The sequence below is a fragment of the Orycteropus afer genome, unplaced genomic scaffold, assembly GCF_000298275.1.
Source record: "Orycteropus afer afer isolate SDZICR_OR568_19922 unplaced genomic scaffold, OryAfe1.0 scaffold00045, whole genome shotgun sequence".
In the NCBI taxonomy this organism is placed as follows: Eukaryota; Metazoa; Chordata; class Mammalia; order Tubulidentata; family Orycteropodidae; genus Orycteropus; species Orycteropus afer.
The window spans coordinates 9943890-9966364 of NW_006921632.1; the positions used below are offsets into that span (position 1 = coordinate 9943890).

The 22475-nt window shown below is 36.2% G+C and overlaps 1 protein-coding gene across 1 annotated transcript in view; it reads left to right on the plus strand.

Moving 5' to 3' along the window:
- NELL2 (neural EGFL like 2) overlaps positions 1-22475 on the plus strand; it is a 628280-nt gene that overhangs the window by 124210 nt on the left and 481595 nt on the right. Inside the window, exons 5-10 of the mRNA XM_007937919.2 lie at positions 6076-6249; positions 6339-6435; positions 9284-9356; positions 9525-9607; positions 10465-10593; positions 12093-12195. Coding sequence (XP_007936110.1) covers positions 6076-6249; positions 6339-6435; positions 9284-9356; positions 9525-9607; positions 10465-10593; positions 12093-12195 — 659 coding nt within the window. The remainder of the gene's footprint in view (positions 1-6075; positions 6250-6338; positions 6436-9283; positions 9357-9524; positions 9608-10464; positions 10594-12092; positions 12196-22475) is intronic.

A 22475-nucleotide genomic window follows, 5' to 3' on the forward strand; every position in this document is an offset into this window, starting at 1 on the left:
TTTTGTTTTGGTTTTCTCTTATGTTATTGTCTCCTCTTCATTGGATCTTTCCATCAGCATCCAGATACACTGCCATATTTATAGCCTGAAAAAAACTAAAACCCTCTATTGACCTCACTTCCTTATTCAGTTACTGCCTGTTCTCTATTCTTCATGAACAGTGTCTCTAGTAACTGTTCCCAATTTCTCTCCTTTCCCTCTCTATTGTATCCACTTCAGTCAGGCTTGGGCTCACTAAAAACCAAAAACCAAAGTCACTGCCATTGAGTCATTTCCAACTCATAGTGACCCTCCATTGGGTTTCAGAGGCTATAAATCTTCACAGAAATAGATTTCCCAGCCTTCCTTCTGTGGAGCACCTGCTGGGTTTGAACTGCTGACCTTCCAGTTACCAGTCAAGTGCCTTATCCACTACGCTACCAGAGCTCCTTTCACATCACTGAAAATGCACTTGTCAAGTTCACCACTAATGTTCATATTGTGAAATCCAGTCTCCAATTCTGAGCATTCATCTTATTGAAACTCTAAGTATCATTTTACCTGTTTGATTTTTCTCTCCTTCCAAACACTTTCTTAGGATGGTTTCCACAGTTCAAACACTTCTGTTTTACTTCTCAGCCTCCTTTGATGGTTCCTCCTCACCACTCAGCCATCTGAACGTAGGAGTGTACGTACCAGAGCTTGATGCTGAGATGTCTCCTCTGTGTGCATTCACTTCCGAGGTGATCTGTTTCAGTCTAATGGCTTTATTCATATCTAAGAAACAATGACTTCCTAAAGTTTTTCTCTAGTCTTGATCATTGCTCTTGGATTCCAAAATCACATATCCATTGGCCTACCCCACATGTTATCTGGAATATCAAACTGTACCTGTCAGAAACCAAACTCATTATCTTCTTCCTCTGGCTTGCTATTATTCCTTCTGTCTTCCCCTTCTTAGTAAATGACAACTACTTCTGTTTGCTCAGGTTAAAAACTTGGAGTGTTTCTTGATTCCTATTTCTCTTACAGTACATATTTAATGATGAGAAAATCTTTATTGCTCTATCTTGAAAATATTTCTAGAGTCTGACTCTTCTCATCACCTTCTCTGTTACAAGCCACCCCTGGCAATAACCACCTTCCTACCCACATGACTTTTTAGTGTTGATGCATTTGTTGACATTACTGCACAGCTGAAGTCGCTATGAGTCGGGTCCGACTTGATGGCACACAACAACAACAACAACAACAACAACGAAGATGAACCACAGCCTATAGATTCCTCATTTGGAAGTTTCTTAAAGGTTACATTTGAGGGAATCATGGGATGTGACAAGGTGAAACAATCATTATTCTATAACAAGTGAACAAAGCCCCCCTAACTGACAACAATTTTGGCCCTATCACTTTTGGTATTTTGCTGGCTATCTTGGAACCTCCAAATAACACTGCTATCAGTTAGTTTCTATAAAGGTGGATTGATCAATTGTTTTTACCTCTAATTCTATTAGTTTCTGCATTCTTTCATTTAAAAAACGTATTCAAATTACTTGTTGTTCCAAGAATTATCTGTAAGAAGCTGGACCTTAGAAATGATCCCTAATTGGGGTTATTGATTAAAAAAATCATTGCCATTTGTTGAGTGCTTACTGTGTTTTGGGTACTCTGCTTTATATTGTCACATTGAATCCTCATTTTACAGATGAGAAATCTGAGGCATTGAGAGGTCATGTCGTGTGCCCAGGTAATAAGTAGTAGTGAGAGTCTGAGCTGGGTTTTCAATTCCAAAGCCTGTGCACATAACTACTTTGTAATTGTACCATCCATAAGCTGCATTAATGATATATCTGGCAGTAGAAGTATATGTGACTTTTCTTTAGGTGATTAATTTACAAGTAGGTTGTAGCTTAATGTACTGAGATGATCTGATCATTTTTCTGTTTGGGTTTAATTTAAGGCAGCAGAAAAATTCTCATTTCATGTTGTGTGCAACCTTTTTGTCAGATGAGACATGACCTTATTTTTATCTTTGATCTTGAGTTATGAAGGAGGTTGTTAAAATGAATGATATCCTGCCACTGTTGCCTCTTTCTCAGAAGCCTAATATTAAATTAGTTTATATTTCTGCCAATGCAAAGGGTATTTGAATAACAAGGGCATAAATTATCATAAAGGTTGAACTTTATTTCTGATTCCAGTTACCTCTCCAAAATTGTGAATAACAAATTAGAGAGACATGTTATGTTCAAGTGTGACAAATTACCTTCTTGGGCTTTAAGACTTGATTTTTAATTTATGGTAGTAAATTCTCATTAAAGATAAATGTGAAAATAAAGGACAATAAAAAGAAGGTTGCAAAATCGTTCATAGTTCTGTCACTCAAACAATTATTTTAAAATGTTTGTTCTGGTTACCTAGTGCCGCTCTGACAGAAATATAGTGCAAATGGGATGGCCTTAACAAACAGGAGTTTATTCTCTTACAGTTTGGAGGCTTTAAATCCAAGTTCAAAGTGGCAGGCTCTAGGGGCTGGGTAAAAGCCCCTCAACCTTGGGCTTCAGCTCTGCCTCCTGCTCCCGGCCCACTGGAGCTAGCGGTGTTTCTTCACTCAGCTGCTGGCGGCTGAGGGTGGCAAACCCAAGGTTAACAAGTAAAAAGACACAGTCCTGATGTTACCAAACCACATGGCAGGCTATTAATTTAAGTCCATTCTAAGTCCCAAGGTCAGCAGAGCATGGCAGGCTGCTGAACAATGACATGGCTACATGCAGGGTCCAAGCGTGCCATAAGCTAGAGATGATTCCCAAGGCTTCTCCTTATATACAGGAAGCAGACCACATCCCAGAGGCAGCTACTCAGCTGCTTGTGGTAGATCCCACCATGGAGTTGATTGTCAGTCTCATCATGGGGAATAACTACCACCAGCTACCCAGCCACTGAACCAGGCCCAGCCAAGTGACATACAAACATAATCACCACAATGTTTTAGTACTTATGTATATATCTATATAATTTCCCACATGATTAAAATCACAATGCGTCAGTTAGGGTTCTTGGTAGTGAAGTGATTTTTGGAGGTGATGGGCTGAAGGGAAGCTTACAGAGCTGATTACAGAACTGATGGGAGGTTGGGGCACAGAATTTAAAACAGTAATGACTAAAAGGGCTTTGCTAAGCCAACAAACGGAAGGCAAGGTACACAGTGATCTTAACATAGTTCACCAGGAGGCTGCTTCCACCCATAGAATGTGGGACAAACAAACTGTTTCTCCCTTCCTTGCTGCATTCTATCAAGATTCTGAGTTCCAGGAAGTAGAGGGAGGAATTGATCCTTTTGCTTTTATTTTTTTTTTGCTGAGTGTTTTATATGTGCTGAATACTCTTCTGAGTGCTTTTGTAAATAACTCATTCATATCCTCACAAAATTCCTTTGAGGCTGTTACTCTTTATATCCTCATTTTATAGTTGAGTTACCAGATGAGGCACAAAGGAGTCCAGTAGCTTACTACAGCAAAGAGGGCTAGCTGGGGTGTACACCCAGTGGTCCAGCTCTAGGGCTTATGTGGTTAGCCATTCCACTATAGTGAGCTTAGACTCTGTCCAGTGGGGGACAGTGGATTTCTTGAAATGAATATGACTGTTATTAGAGAACTGTTTGATCAAAATATGCCAGCTGTTCATTAAAGATATTTTAAAACTTGTACAATAACTGTATGGCTATGTAGTTCTTGTCTTCATATGTTTTGTGCATCTTAAGAGTGAGTGGTTTTCAAGACATTGTTTCTCATAAAATTTACAACCAAGTAAAAAATTTGCTCCTTTTATCCTGTCTTCCCTTCTATTGATGGGAGTAATTTTTATTTTGACTGCTAACTAGAAGGCTGGTGGTTCAAACCCACCAGCCACTTCTCGGAAAGAAGATTGGGCAATTCACTTCCACAGAGTACCGCCTTGGAAACCCAAGGAGGGGTTGCTATGAGTTAGAAACAACTCTATGGCAGTGAGTTTGGTTTTGTTGGTTTTGAGTGGTTCAGATGGTTGACATACTTGACTGCTAACTGAAAGGTTGGAAGTTCAAGTACACCCAGAGGTACTTCAGAAGAAAGTATTGGCAATCTACTCCCCACAATCAGCCATTGAAACCTCTGTGGAGTACAGTTCTGCTGTGGTACATATAGGCTCACCATAAGCTGGAGTTGAATTGATGCAACTGGTGTAGCTATGAGCAAGACCCCTTTTCAGTGTTGTACATCATTATTTAATTTTTCCTCAGAAAATTTTTCTTTAGTGTAGCTATTTCATTAAAAAAATGAGTAAATTATGATAATTGCAATGTAACTTTTAGTAAAATATTAACTTTCAAAGGGTTCTTGTTTATAGGGCATACTGTCATCTACATTTATATTGAAGGCTGCTTTCAGGGCTCAAATTTAGGAATTGAATACTTGTGACATTTTTAATAACATCTAAATGTCAAGAAAGAAAATCTGACAGCAACAATAGGCCTCTTGCCTCATTATTCTAAGAACTTACAGGTATATAGCAATGGAGTGGTTTATTTACTGATTTAATTTTTTAAAACACTTCATCATTATAGAATTACCTGTTGAATTGATGAAATTATGAATACTTGTGATTAGTGTCTTCTGATCAAAAACCAAACAACTTGGTATTTTATTTTACTCTTAATAAATTCGCAATATCATTTACATTCTTGACTCCTTAGTTTGTCTTTCCTTTTTATCTTAAAATAGTATTTTTACTATATTATATTCCTTTTTAAAATTTACAAGTAATATATAATTAATGAAGAAAATTCAAGGATATAAAATGTATGTAAAGATTCCTCACATCCTTTTCTCCTTATTGTACTACTCTGCAGTAACTACTGTTAGCAATTTGGCATGTAATCTTTTTGCCCTTTTTCTCTCTAAACAGACAGACAAATGTGCACATGTGTGCATACACACACACACACAGAGGTTTTTTCCCAAACTAAATGGGACTTTATAGAGTTTTTTTTTGTTTGTTTGTTTGCCTGTTTATTCAATAGTACATATGTATTGTTTTATGTTAGAACTTTATTCTTTTGTAGAGTGGCATGGTGTTTTATAGTATGAATCTGATTAGTAAATTCATTGAATAGCTTTTTCTTATTGACTTGTAGATGCTCTTCATATATTGTGGAAATTAACCTCTGATTTATTATATACTTCATGTTGCCTTACAAAGGAGGACCATCTTGTTAATACCAGATGAATAAAAGTCCAGGTTTCCTACTTGGCGTCTCTTGACATTTGAGAGGGGAGAGTTGAGAGATCCACCTCCCCACGTGGTCTCCACTGACACTGTTAGGGGATGGTGTGCTTCAGTATTGCCAAGTGGAATTGGAAGTCAAAGTCCTATGTGTGGTCTCCACTGATGTTGCAGGGGGAGCTCATTACTAACCAGCCCAAAACTCAACTGCTGCTGATTTGATTCTGACCAATAGTGATGCTATAGTGACCCCAGCAGGGATAAATGTCTTGGTTCCTTATTTAGCCTTCTTTGTACCACCCTTGTGGAGCTTTGGGCACCTTGCTATTGCCTCAAGGGGTTGGAACTCTAAGCTCTCTACCTGACTTTTCTGGTATGAATGGGGATGGACCCATAATTTCTTCTGTAATACTTGAATAGGGTGGATATTGTCTAAATGTTTTAAATCTTTCTAGGCCTTCCTTTTCTTGGTCCTTTGGTTAGAGAGAGCAGGCTTTTGTTGGGGCTTCTTTTTTATTTCTCTGAATTTGTTGTTATTTCCAGGTTGCTGGCTTCTTCAGCTCCAGGTTGAGGATATACATGAGACAAAAAGAAAACCCAGGAAACTCACCATCATGTTATTCCTTGCATCCCAAGTTCCTGGCCAGTTTCCTTCTCCTCTCCGTCTTCTGGACTTTTATAATGTCTGTTTTACATACAATGTCCAGTTTTTTTAGTGGGAGGAATTTGGAAAAGTATGTCTACTCCCTGTTTCCTGAGGCAGGGACCATTTCAGTCATTTTTGACCTTTATTTTCTGTTTACCATGAGTTCCATATGGCTCTTCTTCTTTATACAGGTACCTGGAACTGGAGAGCAGTGGCCATCGGAATGAAGTAAGACTGCATTACCGCTCAGGCAGTCACCATCCTCACACAGAAGTATTTCCTTACATTTTGGCTGATGACAAGTGGCACAAGCTCTCCTTAGCTGTCAGTGCCTCCCATTTGATTTTACATGTTGACTGCAATAAGTAAGTGAAACATTCTCCATCCAGAAAATTAAAGATTCTGAGAAATGATTGTCTACTCATGTTCCTTCTCTGTTGTTTCTTTTTTGTAGAATTTATGAAAGAGTGGTAGAAAAGCCCTCCATGGACTTGCCTCTGGGCACAACATTTTGGGTGGGACAGAGGAATAATGCACATGGATATTTTAAGGTATCTTTTGGCTACAGTCTGAGCATAAAGTGTAAATGTAAATGATTTGTAGTGAGTTGCAAAAAGTCTATTTGTCTTGTCTTGGTGTGAAATAAAGTAATTTGATTTGCATTTTTTTTTTTTTTAAGACTTCAAACCAGTTCAGTCATGGTTGACACAGCAAAATTGGCACAGACCCAAATTTTTAAAATGTGGATGAAGCAGAATGATGACTATAACTGGAAAAATTACAAGTTGAAGCCATGGAATAGGAGACTTGGAAGAGGCCTAGTGAGTCTTTTTAGAAGCCTGAGTAGGAGATCCCTTTGTTGGCCATGACTGAATCTGGAAGAACTGGTTTGAAGCCTCCCCCACTTTTATCCCCCTGGTTTTTGTCTATTTGTTTTCTTTTTGTATTTTACACTTAGGTTTTTTTTAGCTGGCAAAACCTATTTTATGTTTTTCTCCTGAATGAGTTTGATCTTTAGCCATTGCAGAGATGTTCACAAGGCTACTGTCAACACAGTTAACATGTCATTCTTGAAATCAAGCATTCAAAGTAATAACAGTCTAAAATGTTAATATACAAATAAATTCTCTGCCACTGAAACAAAACCTTTGATGATACTTTTATAGGGTTGTTAATAATAGAGGACTGAAAGCTTTTTTGTATTCATTATTCATGGTCTCCTTGTATGCCAGAAAATGGAAAAGGAGTAGATATATATGCACAAATCCATCAAAAAGTAGAAAGCCAGTCATGATTTATTTCTTTCTATTTAGTGTCTACTTAGAGACAACACTCCATAGAATTTCATCATTGTAGAGGACCTAAATGACATCCCACTTAATATTGTATATTTTAAGGATGAAAAATTAAAGTTAAGAAAATTACCTGACTGCAAGCCCATAGTATAATCATTTCCCTATCCCTCTCTCCCAGTTACTATGACCAGAGGTATATCTGTTGTTGTTGTTGTTATGTGCCATCGATATATCTAGGGCATGCCATTTATGGCTTGTACTCTGGGTGCCTCTTGAGTGGGATAGGTGCCACTGAGTAGTTTCTGTTGGTCTTTGCAGTTTCCATTGCTAGCTGTGAGAGATTATTCAGCAATTTATAACTAATTACCATAGGTGCTATTTTCTGTAGATGCACCTTCGACTGTGATAGTGCCTGAAATACAGAACTGGCTCAACAGATGATTGTTAAATGAATCATAAGTGATGTGTCCAACTTACGGATTTCCAGGAGAGTAGGTAACAGTCAATTTAAAATTGTGCTGTCAGCAGTTTATAATCCTAGAAAGGTGTTTTTAAAATGTTTACACATTGTCTATTATTTACCAGGTGCTTTGAATATGTTATTTATTTTATCATAGCATTACTAACTTTGATGAAGGGTATTTTGTTTCTCTTTTACATATTCATAAACTTGCTTAGAGACATTAAGTAATTTGCCCAAAGCCAGACAACTAGTAAATGACAAAGATGGGAAATTACGTCTTGAAAATGAATGCTCTTTTCCATACAAGGGATGGTAAATGTGCTGTGTTTGTCAGATCTCTCTTCTTGAGGTGACAAAGATGCTTAACCATGGCAGCCTTTCACATGGAGCTCAAATGTAGCCTCAAAATTCTTCTCACAAAAATTTTGTGTATAACTTTACAGGTCATTATTTTTACTATAATCTGTGAAGGGTGCCCAATAAAGTCATGCACTATACAAACTACACAACGATCATGTAGCCCTATTTCTATATTGCTACCTCCAAGTGTAGGAACTGGTATAAAAGTGCCATCTCAGCCCAAACCCAAGCAAACAACAAATCCAGCAACTGCCACTCAGTATACTAAAATATATCAATATAGTAAAATATCATTCTCATTGACCCATTTTTTTTTGTACTATGCTATTAACCGGATTAAATGTAGAAGATATATAGGACATTATTGACTGGTAAATCTTTATAAGTACATTCAGAATTGCCTTCACAATATATTAGTACTGTTACCCCTGTCATTAGACATTCTGTTTGCATTTCTCAAAGGGATAAAGTGAAATATTAATTGAAGAAAATATATAAAGTTGATGAAGGGAGAAAGACGGGTGGTGGTTGAAAGGGACAGCTGGAGTGTGTCTGATGAGATCATTTCTCAGCTACCATTTGGCTTTTGCTTTAAGAGTTCAGGAAGCTAGAAGCTTAATGACTAGGGATGCATGTAAATTTTGCCTATAAACATGTGATGTGGCCTTCTGTGTAAAATGGTTCATTTCCAGTTGACATTTAAAAAAATTTCATGCTAAAGTTTTTGTACTCCTAAGGACTCATTACTATATCTTACTGCAGTTGTTTAATAAATCTACTGTCCTTCATGAATTGAGACATTAGCTTTAAAACATCCACCTGAAAAATGACAAATATCCAAGTGATCATTGCTTCCATAGCTCACTTTTTCCATCCTTTTGTTTTTGATGATTGCAGTTACTTTAAAATAACTGTCAGTTTCAGTGTTGCTGAAACCAGAACTGATTTTCAGGTTGATTTTTAAAGGTCATTTTCAAGCCTTACTTCAGTGACTAACTAAAAATAACATCTCAAAACATGACTATTCCTTCTTAATTAGATCTTGGCATTTATCTTAAGGCTTTAAAAATACTATCAATAAGTTAGTACATGATTAATCATCTATTTTGTCTGATATATTTCTTTTCTTTTGGTATGAAGTAAAAATAATGTCTTTAAAATGTCTCTTTTCTCAGGGATTTTAGGGAGTCAATCCTGAAATGTTTTCCTTCTTGAACCTGACTCTTGAACATAATTTGGTTAGATGAAAGTAATATGTCTTTTTTTATTTTTCACACACAGGGTATAATGCAAGATGTGCAATTACTTGTCATGCCCCAAGGATTTATTGCTCAGTGCCCAGATCTTAATCGCAGTAAGTCTATTAGTTCTTGCACTGTGATGAAAAGTGTGTTTCTTACTTAATTTTGTCCACAATGTCAGTTTGAAAGTGGAGTTCCCATCTATTACTTGTCAGTATAGACTTAACCAGATTGAACCTCTTATAAATACAACTTGACCAATGTAGTGTTTGTAATTCCAGCCTGTCCAACTTGCAATGACTTTCATGGACTCGTGCAGAAAATCATGGAGCTACAGGACATTTTAGCCAAAACATCAGCCAAGGTAAAAGCTACTTAGAAATACAATGGGAGAGCTCAAACATCTCTGAGCTTTCTTACAGTTCCTTTTATGTACACCTTTAAGAATTTTCTTATACTACATTGTTTGCTGAGAACTGTAAGCTTTAGCCGTTGCTGAATCTAAATCCCTGCTCAAGGAAAGGGCTTATAAATATTTCAACCCTGGCCATCTGTATAAGAAATGGTTTGGTAAGTCAGGAATGAGGCAGATTACCTGATTTATATACTGCTTACTACAACGGGATTTATTGTGTAGTTTTTATTTTTATTTGTAGGCTAGGAGGAGATTATAAAGAATGTGGACATAAGAATTGTATCATGGAAATGGTCTCACCTACTATTTGCTGCCTCAAAGGTGCAGTTGCAGGATTACTCACCTAATCCTGTTTTAGCTATGTATCAGATTTACTTAAATTTTGCCTAGTAATTGCTAATAACCTAAATATTATATTGTGTGATATGTGATCTATTTTTGTACAATATAGATTTTAAAATGTATTTATCACTTAAGTAGGCATATTCATGAAATTAATCATTTTAAAAAATAGAAAATGCTTCTCTGCATTGTATGTGATGCTTTTTTGAATTAGTCTTCAATTTATGTATTATATAATATGCTTTTGTTTCAAAGACAGGAAGCAAATTTATCACAAAAACAAAAAGAGGGGAGAAAAACCTTCTTTCCACATAAAGGCTTAAATATATCCTTATAACAGTTGATGGATGTAGCCATCATTACTGCTGTCCACTTAAAAAAAAAGTAAGATGCCTATTGGAGTGTTTTGCGTTTCTGTGTTGCTGGAATGGTGAACAATGTGAATTGCTTCCTTTGTGCCCCAGCTGTCTCGAGCTGAACAGCGAATGAATAGATTGGATCAGTGCTATTGTGAAAGGACTTGCACCACGAAGGGAACCACCTACCGAGAATTTGAGTCCTGGACAGACGGCTGTAAGAACTGCACATGCCTGGTATGGCTTCCATTTGAGTCAGACTAAGGGAACGCAAGTACCCAACTCTTTAAAACTTTATTAAAACAATATAATCATGAAAATTTCAAGACCTGTTTCCTAAAGACACAGAACTAAAGTGCCAGCAAACTTGGTCACATCTAAAGAACTATGTGTTGCATTATTAAAAACACTTTCTAGCTTGTAAAAATGGTTATAGCTTAGGAATGCTATAAAGTTTAGTTTATTGGTACACACATGAAGTTAACAATTTAAATTAGCACAGTAAGATGATTCCCAAAAGAATTCTCTCCTATTAACCTTAACATTTCCAGGGACTTTCACTTCATGCTTTTATTAGTACATTTTAGTGAAGCTAAATTATATGCAGCATTAAATGTTGTGATTGAACTGAGCCATATAAACAAATAATTAAACAAATAAGTAATTTAAATTAATCAGATCATCATTAATAGTTTATTAATTCAATGGAATACAAGTTTTAGAGTTTAAATAAATAAAATTTATCTAATTGTTTACTAATAATGTAGGATATATTAATGCATTATTGTTTTTAAAAGATATGTCCTTTTTCAAGGAAAAGTTCAAAATTCATTGGTTTTGAATATTTAAATTCTATTAGCTCATCTGTTAAACTGGTTGACTGGAAAGAAGTCAGAGTTCTATGTGAGTTATATATATATTTTTTAAAATTTCCCATATTCATCCATTTTATTCAAAAGCAGAACACCATGCATATAAAAAGGTAGCTTAGAGGAGACTGTGTATGTGCATTCATATGCACTATATGATTTCTATTCAGGAACATAATTATATTCCTATCAAAATTTAGCACTTGAAAAATATGGAAAAGTGCAGTAAAAATTGAATTGAGTAAAATATGGGGATATAGTACAGTGAGGTCAGTAAAATGACTGGGAAAGCCTGAACAGCTAGCTCTTAGGGGCTCTCCATGACCTTCAAGAATCAAATTCCTTGCAAATTCTTGTGTGCAGATCCATGCCTCCTTGTGGTGGTTGTCAGCACTGCCTGTGGTGGTGGCCTGCCCCAGTTGAAATATCCATGGTGGGGATCCTCAGCTCTGTGATTGGGCCTTGCCAGATGGCAACAGCTATTCCAGGAATCTTCCAATTTATTGGTGTTTATTTTGTGGACTCATCTAAGGGAAACTTGGGTACCCAGGCCTGCCCTCAGCTTATTCTTTTTCTACCAGGTGGTGCCTTTCCCTCCCTCTCTGCCCTTATCTGCCTTTCTCCAGGAGATGAGAACTCTAACTCATTTAGGAACAGTAGCTGGGAGCAAACCACCAACTGTGTGAAAATCCAATTTGTGTTAGTGTAGATCTCTGTATCATTGGGATTTACTGTATAATAACCAAAAAGAATAGTGGTGCTTATGGTATTTTTTGTGAAGAGTTTGACATTTAAGAAGCAGATTCAAAGACTGGAAGACTACCAAACTATAACATGGAAATTCTTTAACTATTATTTTTTTCTCAGAATGGAACCATCCAGTGTGAAGCCCTAGTCTGCCCAATTCCTGACTGCCCACTTAAGTCTGCTCCTTCATATGTGGATGGCAAGTGCTGTAAGGAGTGCAAAGGTAAGCACAGTTTTTATGATGAATACTTTTCTTGGAAAAAGTAAAGCTTTCTAATCTCATAAGTATTCACTCATTATTGGCTATGTCTGGGCAAGCTAAATAGCTTTCAGAAATGATGGAAATAGGAAGAATACTTTCTCTATTTTGGTTGATCAGTTCTTTTCCATTTTAAAATTCTATACTTGTATTCTGGCAGGGAAATTTTTTCTTGGAAGAATCTATTCTCTATAGGGACAGTAATAGGAAAGATGTGTAAGAAACTTACTGAAAGGCATTTTACTCATTACACTCCTTGATGTGAATACTTCCCAAGTAGGTCAAGAATGGTCCACATTCAGCCACAATAACCAAGTAAGTTCATGACAAAAGTGATCACAGCATGTGATATGCTACTCCATTTGGCAGACCACAGAAGTCTACATTATTATATGATCATCCAGTGTGGACAAGGGCCATGGCCCTAATTAAGTTATGAAAAAACAAGGCTCATACTACTGAGCAGGAAGCTTTGCTGCATTTCAGTAGTCATAGTATCAGTCTACTTCTGGTGCCAGGAAATACACTTTGAATTATCCATAGCTATCCTCAACTGGGTTCTATGTAATTCATTCAATAATAAGAAACATCTCATCTATGTTACTTATGGTTTAAAACAATGCACTTAAATTCTTGTTAAGTGAAGCATTTACTATATTTAGTTATTTTTTTATGGAAAAGAATAGTAATGTTTATGAGAAGTGAGTTGTTATGAACTTTGTTTATAGAATATGTAGGGACTGTGTATATACAAAGGAGCTCTGGTGGTGCAGTGGGTAAGGCATTTGGCTGCTAACTAGAAGGTTGGCAGTTCAAATCCACCAGCTGCTCTCTGGGAGGAAGATGAGGCAATCTACTTCTATGAAGATTATAATCTTGGAAACCATGTGGGTCACATTGAGTAGACTCAATGACAGTAGGTTTGTTTTTTTGGTTTTGGTGTATATACAAGTATATTCCTATGTATACACATAAACACACACACAGAAAATTAACAGCTGCTTTTGTTACTATTTTTTTTTTGTGTTTACCATACTGCTTAATCATTGTCATACTTCATTCTTGCCTGCATAGTATGCACTGTTACTGCTGGTGAGAGTGACAAGTTACCAGAGCAAAATCAGGAAGTTGCTTTGTACTCCATTGATTCAATTCCCTCAGGAGCTCATTTATATTTAATTTTATTAGGCTGTACATTGAAGTCAGTCTGTTTCACTAAAGTGTATTAGCCTAGTCAAATAGATTTGGTGGAACCAGGGAGGATTGAGTCCAATTTTTCTTATATACACCACCAGCTAATTTCTGTGGTGAGAAGTAATCTGAATTTTTCTTTGGATTCACTAATAAGTAGAAGCACGTGGCAGTGTTCTGTAGTTATCTTTGTATGTGGTTGGAGGTAGGAAGAAGAAAGGTCCTATATAAGGCTTTATATTCATAACACAGCAATAGAAGGAATCATACTTTTTGCATTAACATTTTTTATCCTTCTTTCTGCCCATACTTTTACGTGAATCTGACAAATTTGTATTAAGTGGTGTTTTGGTTACCTAGTGCTGCTCTGACAGGAATATACCACAAATGGGATGGCTTTAACAAACAGGAGTTTGTTCTCTTATGGTTTTGGAGGGTAGGAGTCTGAGTTCAAAGTGCCAGGCTCTAGGGTCTTGATTTAGGCCTTTGACCTTGGGTGTTAGCTCTGGCTCTTGTTCCTGGCCCACTGAACCTAGACACATCTCTTCACTCAGGTAGCTGTTGGCTGTTGAGGCTAACAAGCCCAAGGTCGACCAGTAAAATGGCACAGTCCCGACATTATCAAATCACACGGCAGGCCATTGATTGAAGTCCCATTAATGGTCCCAAGATAGGCAGACAGCATGGCAGGCTGTTGAATAACCACTTGGCTATATGCAGGATTCAAGTGTGCCAAAAGCTGCAGACCATTCCCAAAGCTTCTCCTTGTATGTGGGAAGCAGCCCACATCCCTAAGCCACTCAGCTGCTTGTGGCAGATTTCACCATGGAGTTGATTGCCAGTCTTATCATGGGGAATAACTACCACCAGCTGCCTAGCCACTCAAAACCAGGCCCAGCCAAGTTGACATATAACCTTAACTGCCACAAGTGGTGTCAATTTTATTGGAGACAAGCTGATTGAAATAATGGACCATTGTGTGATAAATGCATTAGTCAAAAAGTGAATTTCAATTCTGATTTTACCCTTTGTCTCTGTTACCAATAGTAAGAGGCCTGCTAAATCAGACTGATGTTTGGAATCTTCCCACAACTGTGTAGTTAGAATTAATGGATTGCTAAAATATTTTGAGATGCATTAATGCAAAGTATTTCTGGCAGACTTTGGTGTTAATGATTGAAAATAGACTCTTTTTACCATATACATGAAATAGTGAGAGCCGAAAGTATTCAGTGAGGGAAGCACAAAATTGCTGGGGGGAGGAAAAAAGCCAAAATAGTTAATTCGATTCTTTCATTTTGTATAGCTAAAAGATAATAAAAATAAAGTGACTTTGTCTTTCTGGTCATATGACAAATGATTGTCATGGAATATAGAGGATTTATGCCAATGTTTGTTTGTATTTCAATTATTTGAACTTCTAGGTCTGATTAATTCAATTCTGTACAAGAGCTAGTAAGACATTTTCAGTAAACAATCAAAGAATCTTTTCCCCAAGGGATATGGGGTAAATATTAATGGAGATATTTGGGAATGAGTCTGCTCAAAACATAATTTGAAAACAAATCACTTAAAATATTTCAGGAAATGTGCTTCTGAAAGTTTTTACAAACATTTATTTTGTACAAGGAAAATGACGTTTAAAATAAAATTAATAATGATCCCTAACTGACTTGTTTAGTGAATGCAGATTTTCACATGTGCTTAAACGGGGAGAAACTGATTGTTTTATATATATATATATATATATATATATATATATATATTTGATGTCTGTCCTTCTTATATGTGTGTATATATATTTGTGTTACATATGATGAGAAACAATTTCATTTTCCTTGTTAGTTTGCCTAGTATTGTCATTGTTATAATTTATGAGAACTTCATTTCAGTAGAGTATAAATAAATAAATGAAGTCCTATGTTTTTTACTATTTGAAATACAGACATAAGTCTTTCTTCTAGACCTTACATTTATCCAACTATCCTTGAAAACTTGGGCTCAATTGCCTTTTTAAGAACAAAAAAATTAAAATATTTTCTTTATTGAGAACTGTTTAAGGAGGTTAACTGTATATTGTTCCAAAGCCTTTGGAAGGTAAAACATGTAACATTTGACAATGTTACATTGTCAACATTGAAAGGAGCAAAACAAGTGCGGCTAGTCATTTTTTTTTTCCTTATTTAATGCTTTCACGGTTGCTTCAGTAGAGGTGTTTGTGCAGTTCTGAGCAGCCCTGTGTTGCTTCCTGCTTTACAATTTCCTTCTAACTTCAGCACTAGTCCTTTATCCAAATCTAAATACTGATAAATAGCAAGAAGGTTGTTATTGTTCTGGGAAAGAAGGCAGAGAGAACCAAATCTTCAATTGTCTTTATTTGACTCTCTATAAGCAAAGTGTTGGGAGGAGGGGCTTAACCATTCCTACCCTTACCCTTGAGCTGTGGTGGTAGGATAAGCAGAGACATGATAAAATCCAAAGTCAGGAATGTCAACACCAAATATTATTAAGGTAATAGTAATCACAGTTATAATGTAGTCATGTCACTTCCATAGGTTCTAAGGCCCATTCTTTGTTTCTCATTTGAATTTTACAACAACTCTATGACATAGGTATTGCCTCCATCTTCCTAATAAGAGGAATTACATGACTTGTCGAGGAACACACAGTTAGTTAGAAGTCCCAGGTAAGTTCCATCTGAAAGTGGTGTGCTTTCCCAGCCTACTTCATTCTTTAAAACCATTGACTACAATTAATCTAAGTGATTCACTCTTTAAATGCTTTTTTTTTTTTACATTTTATTGTGGTAACATATATATATATATACAACATAAAACAGCCATTTTAACAATGTCTAAGTTTGCAATTTAGTAGCATTAATTAATTCATGATGTTGTGCAATCTTCATTACTATCTATTTCCATAACTTTTTTATCACCTGAAACAGAAACTCTATACCCATTAAGTAATAACTCCCCACTTTTCCCTCCTCCTATCCCCTGGTTACCTTTGATCTACTTTTTATTCCTTTTAATTTACCTATTTTAGATACATCATATAAAGAGGATCATAGATAGCTATCCTTTTCTATCTAGCCTGTTTCACTTAGCATAATGTTTTCAAGGTTCATCTATGTCATAGTATGTATCAGAACTTCATTTTTTATGGCTGAATAATATTCCATTGTATGGATGTACTCTATTCTGTTTATCTATTCAAATATTGATAGACCTTGATTGTATCCAACTTTTGACTGTCGGGAATAGTGCTGTAATGGACATTGGGTACAGGTATCTGTTTGAGTGCCTGCTTTCAATTCTTTAGGGTTTATACCTCAGAGTGGAATTGCTGGGTCATATTGCTAATTCTGTTCAAACTTTTTGAGGAATCACGGAATTGTTAATTGGCTGCACCAATTTACATCCCCACCAGTAATACACTTGGGTTCTTCACATAGTTGTCAACACTTGTTATTTACGGATATATATATATACACACACACACACACACACATACATGCATACATACATACATACATACATATACACACACTATCCTAGCCATTCTGCAGAAGTGAGACTGGGCAATCTACTTCTATAAAGATTTACTGCCTCAGAAACCCAGTGGGGGGAGTCACTGTGAGTCAGAGTCAACTTGATGACAGTAGGTTTTAGTCAGTGTGAAGTTGTTTTTGTTTTCTGTTTTTTTAAAAATTGTCATAGAATATTTATAACAAAACATTTGTGATTTTGACATTTTTTTACATTTATGATCCAGTGACATTAATTACGTTTATCAAATGATATATTCTTACCTACTGGTGGTTAAGCTTACCATTCAAAGGCATTTTGGATTCCTGGCTGAGTCTAGGAAGAATCATGAAATAAACTGAGTTTGCCTTGTTACTATGTCGTCTCTTCTCTCAGCCACTGTCTCCATAACTTTTACCCCAGTCATAAGTTTTCAACTAGCCAACAGTGAGTGTGAGTGACACAAATTCATGATAGTTCCAGAAAATGTAAAGTATAAATATTTTAGGTGACTTTTACCATGGAATAGAATGATGTAAAGATAATTAAAGCACATTCAACAATCTTGAACCCACTGCCACTGAGTCAACTCTGACTCATAATAAGTCTTTAGGACATAGTAGAACTGCCTCATAGCATTTTCAAGGCAGTTGCCCAACAAGTCAAAGAACCATTACCAGCTGAGGTACTTGCTGAGGGCAAGAGGAATATGGAATGGGTGGTGGAAGAAGGTAGTTCTAAATACCACTTATGACTGTGTGACCAGTTGCAGAAATGAGGATTGTGATTGTTATGAGTATTTCTTCATTGTATGTGTGCATCAAATATTTCTGTTTTATTCAGTCATAAAATATAGGATGTAAGCAGGGCTAATGCATTTTTGGATAAATGTGTATTAGTTGTAACATGTTAAGCACACATATGACTTTATAATTGTCTTTATTTAGTAATTATATGTGGTTTAAGGAGATGTGTACAAATGCCAACTTGATAAGGGGTGGACTGTGATAGTTAAATTGTGTGTCAACTTGGCTGGACCAAGATTCTGAGTGGTTTAAGCAGCTGTGGTACATGGTCATTCTCATGATGAGATCTGATAGAAAGTAATCACCTCCGTGGTGGCATATGCTTTGAGTAGCCACTCAGTTGAAAGAGAGTTCCCTCAGGGATGTGGCCTGCTTCCAATACATATATGGACATTCTGGGAAAATTCTGGAATTTTCTGTTGCATCTAAATCCTGCTGTGGTACTTGCCAAACTTGGGTTTGTTAATCCCTACAGCTCAGGAAAAACCTCCAGCTTGACATTTGACCCACAGACTTGGGACTTGCCAGCCTCTACAACTGCCACTGCCATTTCCCTGAGATAAATATTTTTCTCTATCTATGTGTGTGTGTGTGTGTGTAATCTTTACTGGATTTTCTTCTCTAGAGAACCTAGCCTAAGATAATATCTTAGAGAGGAATAATTAGAACAGGGAGGTGAAGTGCCTTTTTTTTCAGATTTTGTTCTGGTGCGAATGGTTTGTACTTGGCTACCAGTTGAATGGTTGGCAGTTAGAACCCACCCACGGGCACCATGGAAGAAAGGCCTGGACATCTACTTCTATAAAAATTATATGCAAGAAAATCCTCCGGTGTTCAGTTCTACTCTGTAACACATGAGGCTTCCATGAGTTGGGGCTGACTTGAAGGCAGGTCACAGCAATATAGTAGTACTAACTTCTTAGGTTCATTCTCTTTCTCAATATTTTGAATAAGTCTTGACTAAAGTTGTCACCCTGAACCAATTTCTCATACATTATGTACTCCTTTGTGCTGGCCTTTTTCATCCAAAATCATGTTTGTGAAATTAATTCATATTTTTGTATGTAGTTGTAGATCCTTCACACTTACTGCTGTATATATTCTACTTGTGTTAATGTACCACAGCCTAATCTACTGTTGAAGAGCAGTTAGACAGTTGTCGGTTTCTTGCTATATGAATAATCCTTCCATAAATATTTTTTATATGTTTTTTTGTTTGGTTATGTAGTAAAACTGTTTAACTCTATGCTTTTACCAGTTTACCGTACCACTAACAGTATATGAAGGTGCTGTGGTGCTGTAGTAGTTAAGGCATTTGGCTGTTAACCAAAATGTCAGTGGTTCAAACTCACCAGCCACTCCACAGAAGAAAGATGAGACAGTCTGCTTCTGTAAAGATTTACAGCCTTGAAAACCCATTGGGGGTTGTATGAGTTGGAATCAACTGGATAGCAGTGAGTTTTGAAAACAATGTGTGCGAGTTATACTTGTTCCACACACTCGCAGTTGGAATTTTTGGTCTTTTTCATTTTAGCCATTCTGATAAATACTGTTGGGATGTGATACTAAGTTACAGCTTTAATGGGCATTTCCTTGGTGACTAATGAAGATCAGTAACTTTTCATATGTTTATAAGCCACATTTTTTTTTTTTTTTTTTTACTTTTAAATCACAGAAAATAGGACGGTGTTTTTATGTGTACACTTTTCCAAGGAACATTTTTTCTTGTTTTCAGCAGGAGGTGATAGTCTGGGAGCTTGGATTTTTTTTTCTCCTTTTTCTTTTGGCACATTAGTATTAAAATATGGATGATTCTAGTCCTGTCACTTAAAACGCATGGTAAAACAGGGGCGGAGATTACTGCCACTCAAGTAAGTTGGGGAGTTTTAAAAAAAAGAACACAATCTAATGGAACTGATTAAGAGAATTTTGAACCAGTGATTATAGGGATGAGAACAAAAGTAGTGTGATATAATTCTTTTGTTCTTAAAAGAAAATAAAGGAAACCATAATTTATATAATATTTATAGACTATATTAGAAAAAAAATAATTTTGGAGCAAATAAACCAATAAACTTAGCTACCTCTACAGTAATGCTGGAAGCATGGGAACTATGCAGGATGAGCTGGAGATTCTTATGCATGAACACAGTTATAAAAGAATTGGCATTAGAGAGACACAAAGGACTACATGACCAGAATGCCAATGCTGAGTAAGGGAATCTATGCAATAACGAAAAAGGGAGAAATGAAAATTAAGAGATAGGCATGTTGTTTTTACATATCAGATACAAAATTTTTAGACAGTTCCCTGAAAGTTTGATTACAGGAATGTTATGCCACAACACACAATTGAGTAACCTGAAAGCTATTGGTGTGCCTGTAAATCATGTGTGCAGCCTTGGTCTGAATTCCATCTTTTCTTATTAAAACTATCTTAATTTAGTATTTAAAATAAGATTAGATAAATCTTAGAATTAGGATACTTTTGTTTTAAATTCTCTAGGTAAGTGTGAGAAAATAGGCAAAAAAAAAAAAAGTCTATTAGTACATTGCTTACTTAAGATAATTTAAACTTATAATAGGGAATATTGTCACTAATGAGAAAGAATTAAGTTTTATTAAATAGAGATTTCATCAAGAAAATCTTATAGGCTTCTTAAATACTATACTTAATTTTATGTTGATATTTTTTTCTTAAACACTTCAAAAAGAGTTTGACATTAGGCATGCTGCTACCTTAAAAATGTTGTTAAAATTCCTTATCAGTGGAAAAATAATGATCTGGCAATATATTAACAAGCAAGAATAATTAACAGTATAATCTTCTAATTAATTACTGTCTGAGACATTATATGACATATTTCAATCTTAGAAAATTATTCATTTGCAGCTTATAGTAGAAGTGAAATGCCAGGAAAATGAAGGGCATAATCATAGGCTAATGACAGTGTCACAATGGCTTAGCTGCTGTGTCTTGTATGTCACAGTCCTGAGTAGTATAACTTGTTTAACTATCATTTTTCTTTGTATTCCTAGTACTTCTTTTACTAAAAATGGTACATACATAAAGTAATTGTTTACATCATGAAAAATGATATAAAACAGAAAAATCTGCCTTCTTTTCCCTCCCCCAGACTCCCAGGTTTTAGGTATCCATGCATCCAATTTTTGATGCATATGCCAACATGCACATGAGTATACTTTTTATATATGTCAAATGATATCATACATTTTCTAGGACCTTTCTTTTCTTTTCCCCCTTTTTAAAAATTAATTATATATCCTAGAAATCGTTCCATGTCGATTAACTTTTCAAAATAGCTGCATATTGTTTTACTTTATTGTTGTTATTTCCCATTGAGTTGGCTCCTATTCATGCTGACCTTATGCATACAGAATGAACCATTGCCTGATCCTCCTCCATGTTTGTGATCATTTGTATATTTGAGTTTATTGTTGTGGCTACTGTGTTGGCCCTCTTCTTTACCAAACATGATGTCCTTTTCTAGTGATTGGTCTTTCCTGATGAAGTGTCTAAAGTGAGTGGGTCTAAATGTCTCCATCTTTGCTTCTAATGAGCTTTCAGGTTGTATGTTTTTTTGAGACAGATTTGTTTGTTCTTTTGGCAGTCTATGGTATATTCAATATTTTTGCCAACACTACAGTTCAAATACATCAATTCTTCTTTTTCCTTTTTAACTATCCCACTTTTGCATACGTCTGAGGCAATTGAAAAGGCTGTGGCTTGAGTCAGATGCACCTTAATCATCAAAGTGACATCTTAACGTTTTAGAACTTTAAGGTGATCTTTTGGATCCAATTTTCTAAATGAAGTACTTTATTTGTTTTCTTGACTACTGCTTCCATGGATGTTGATTATTGATCCAAGTACAGTAAAACCTGTGAAATCCAGACCTTGTGTAATGTGGAAACCTGTCATAAAAGGAAAATTCAAATACTTTACACTAAAATGAGTGATGGAGGAGGTAGAGACAAGATGGCATCCTGCTAATACACTCTGCCCAATCCTTGTAAAACAGAGACCTGAAAAACCCAAGTTAAACAAATATAGATACTGAACCTGCTATTCTGAGCATTAAATGAGAAGATAGATTGAGTTCTGATTGGAAATGGAATGATATTAGTGACTCGGGAGAGAGAATAGACTGGGACTGGCTGAAGCATGGACAATTTGAATTGAGGCATCAGATGATGATGAAAAGAAATTAAAGAAAAGAAAAAAACAAAAAACTTTGCAGAATCCATGTAGTGATAATGACATAGTGTAGATAGATTGGAAGGAATTCAGGGTGTATAATAGACGTGTGGGAGCTGGGAGAGGATTGTGTAGAGAAGCATGCATGTCAGAGTTACAGTGGCATAGACAGCCAAGGGGAGAGGTGGTGTTGTTGTTACATGCTGCCGAGTCGTCTCTGACTCATAGTGACCCCTCCTTGGGTTTCTGAGGCAATATCTCTAAGGAAGTAGATTGCCCAGTCTTCCTTCTGAGGAGTGGCTGGTGGGTTTGAAGTGCCAACCTTCTGGTTAGCCATCAAGTGCTTTAGGTACTATGCCACCAGAGCTCTCAAGGAGAGAGGAGGGAGTGAGAAAGAAATCAAATAACTAACCACTGGTGGCAGGAGCTGGGTTTGGGCTGGTGAAAGGCCTGTGTTGGGGCAGTTTAAGAAACTGGGCTCAGGACAATCTCTTGCCC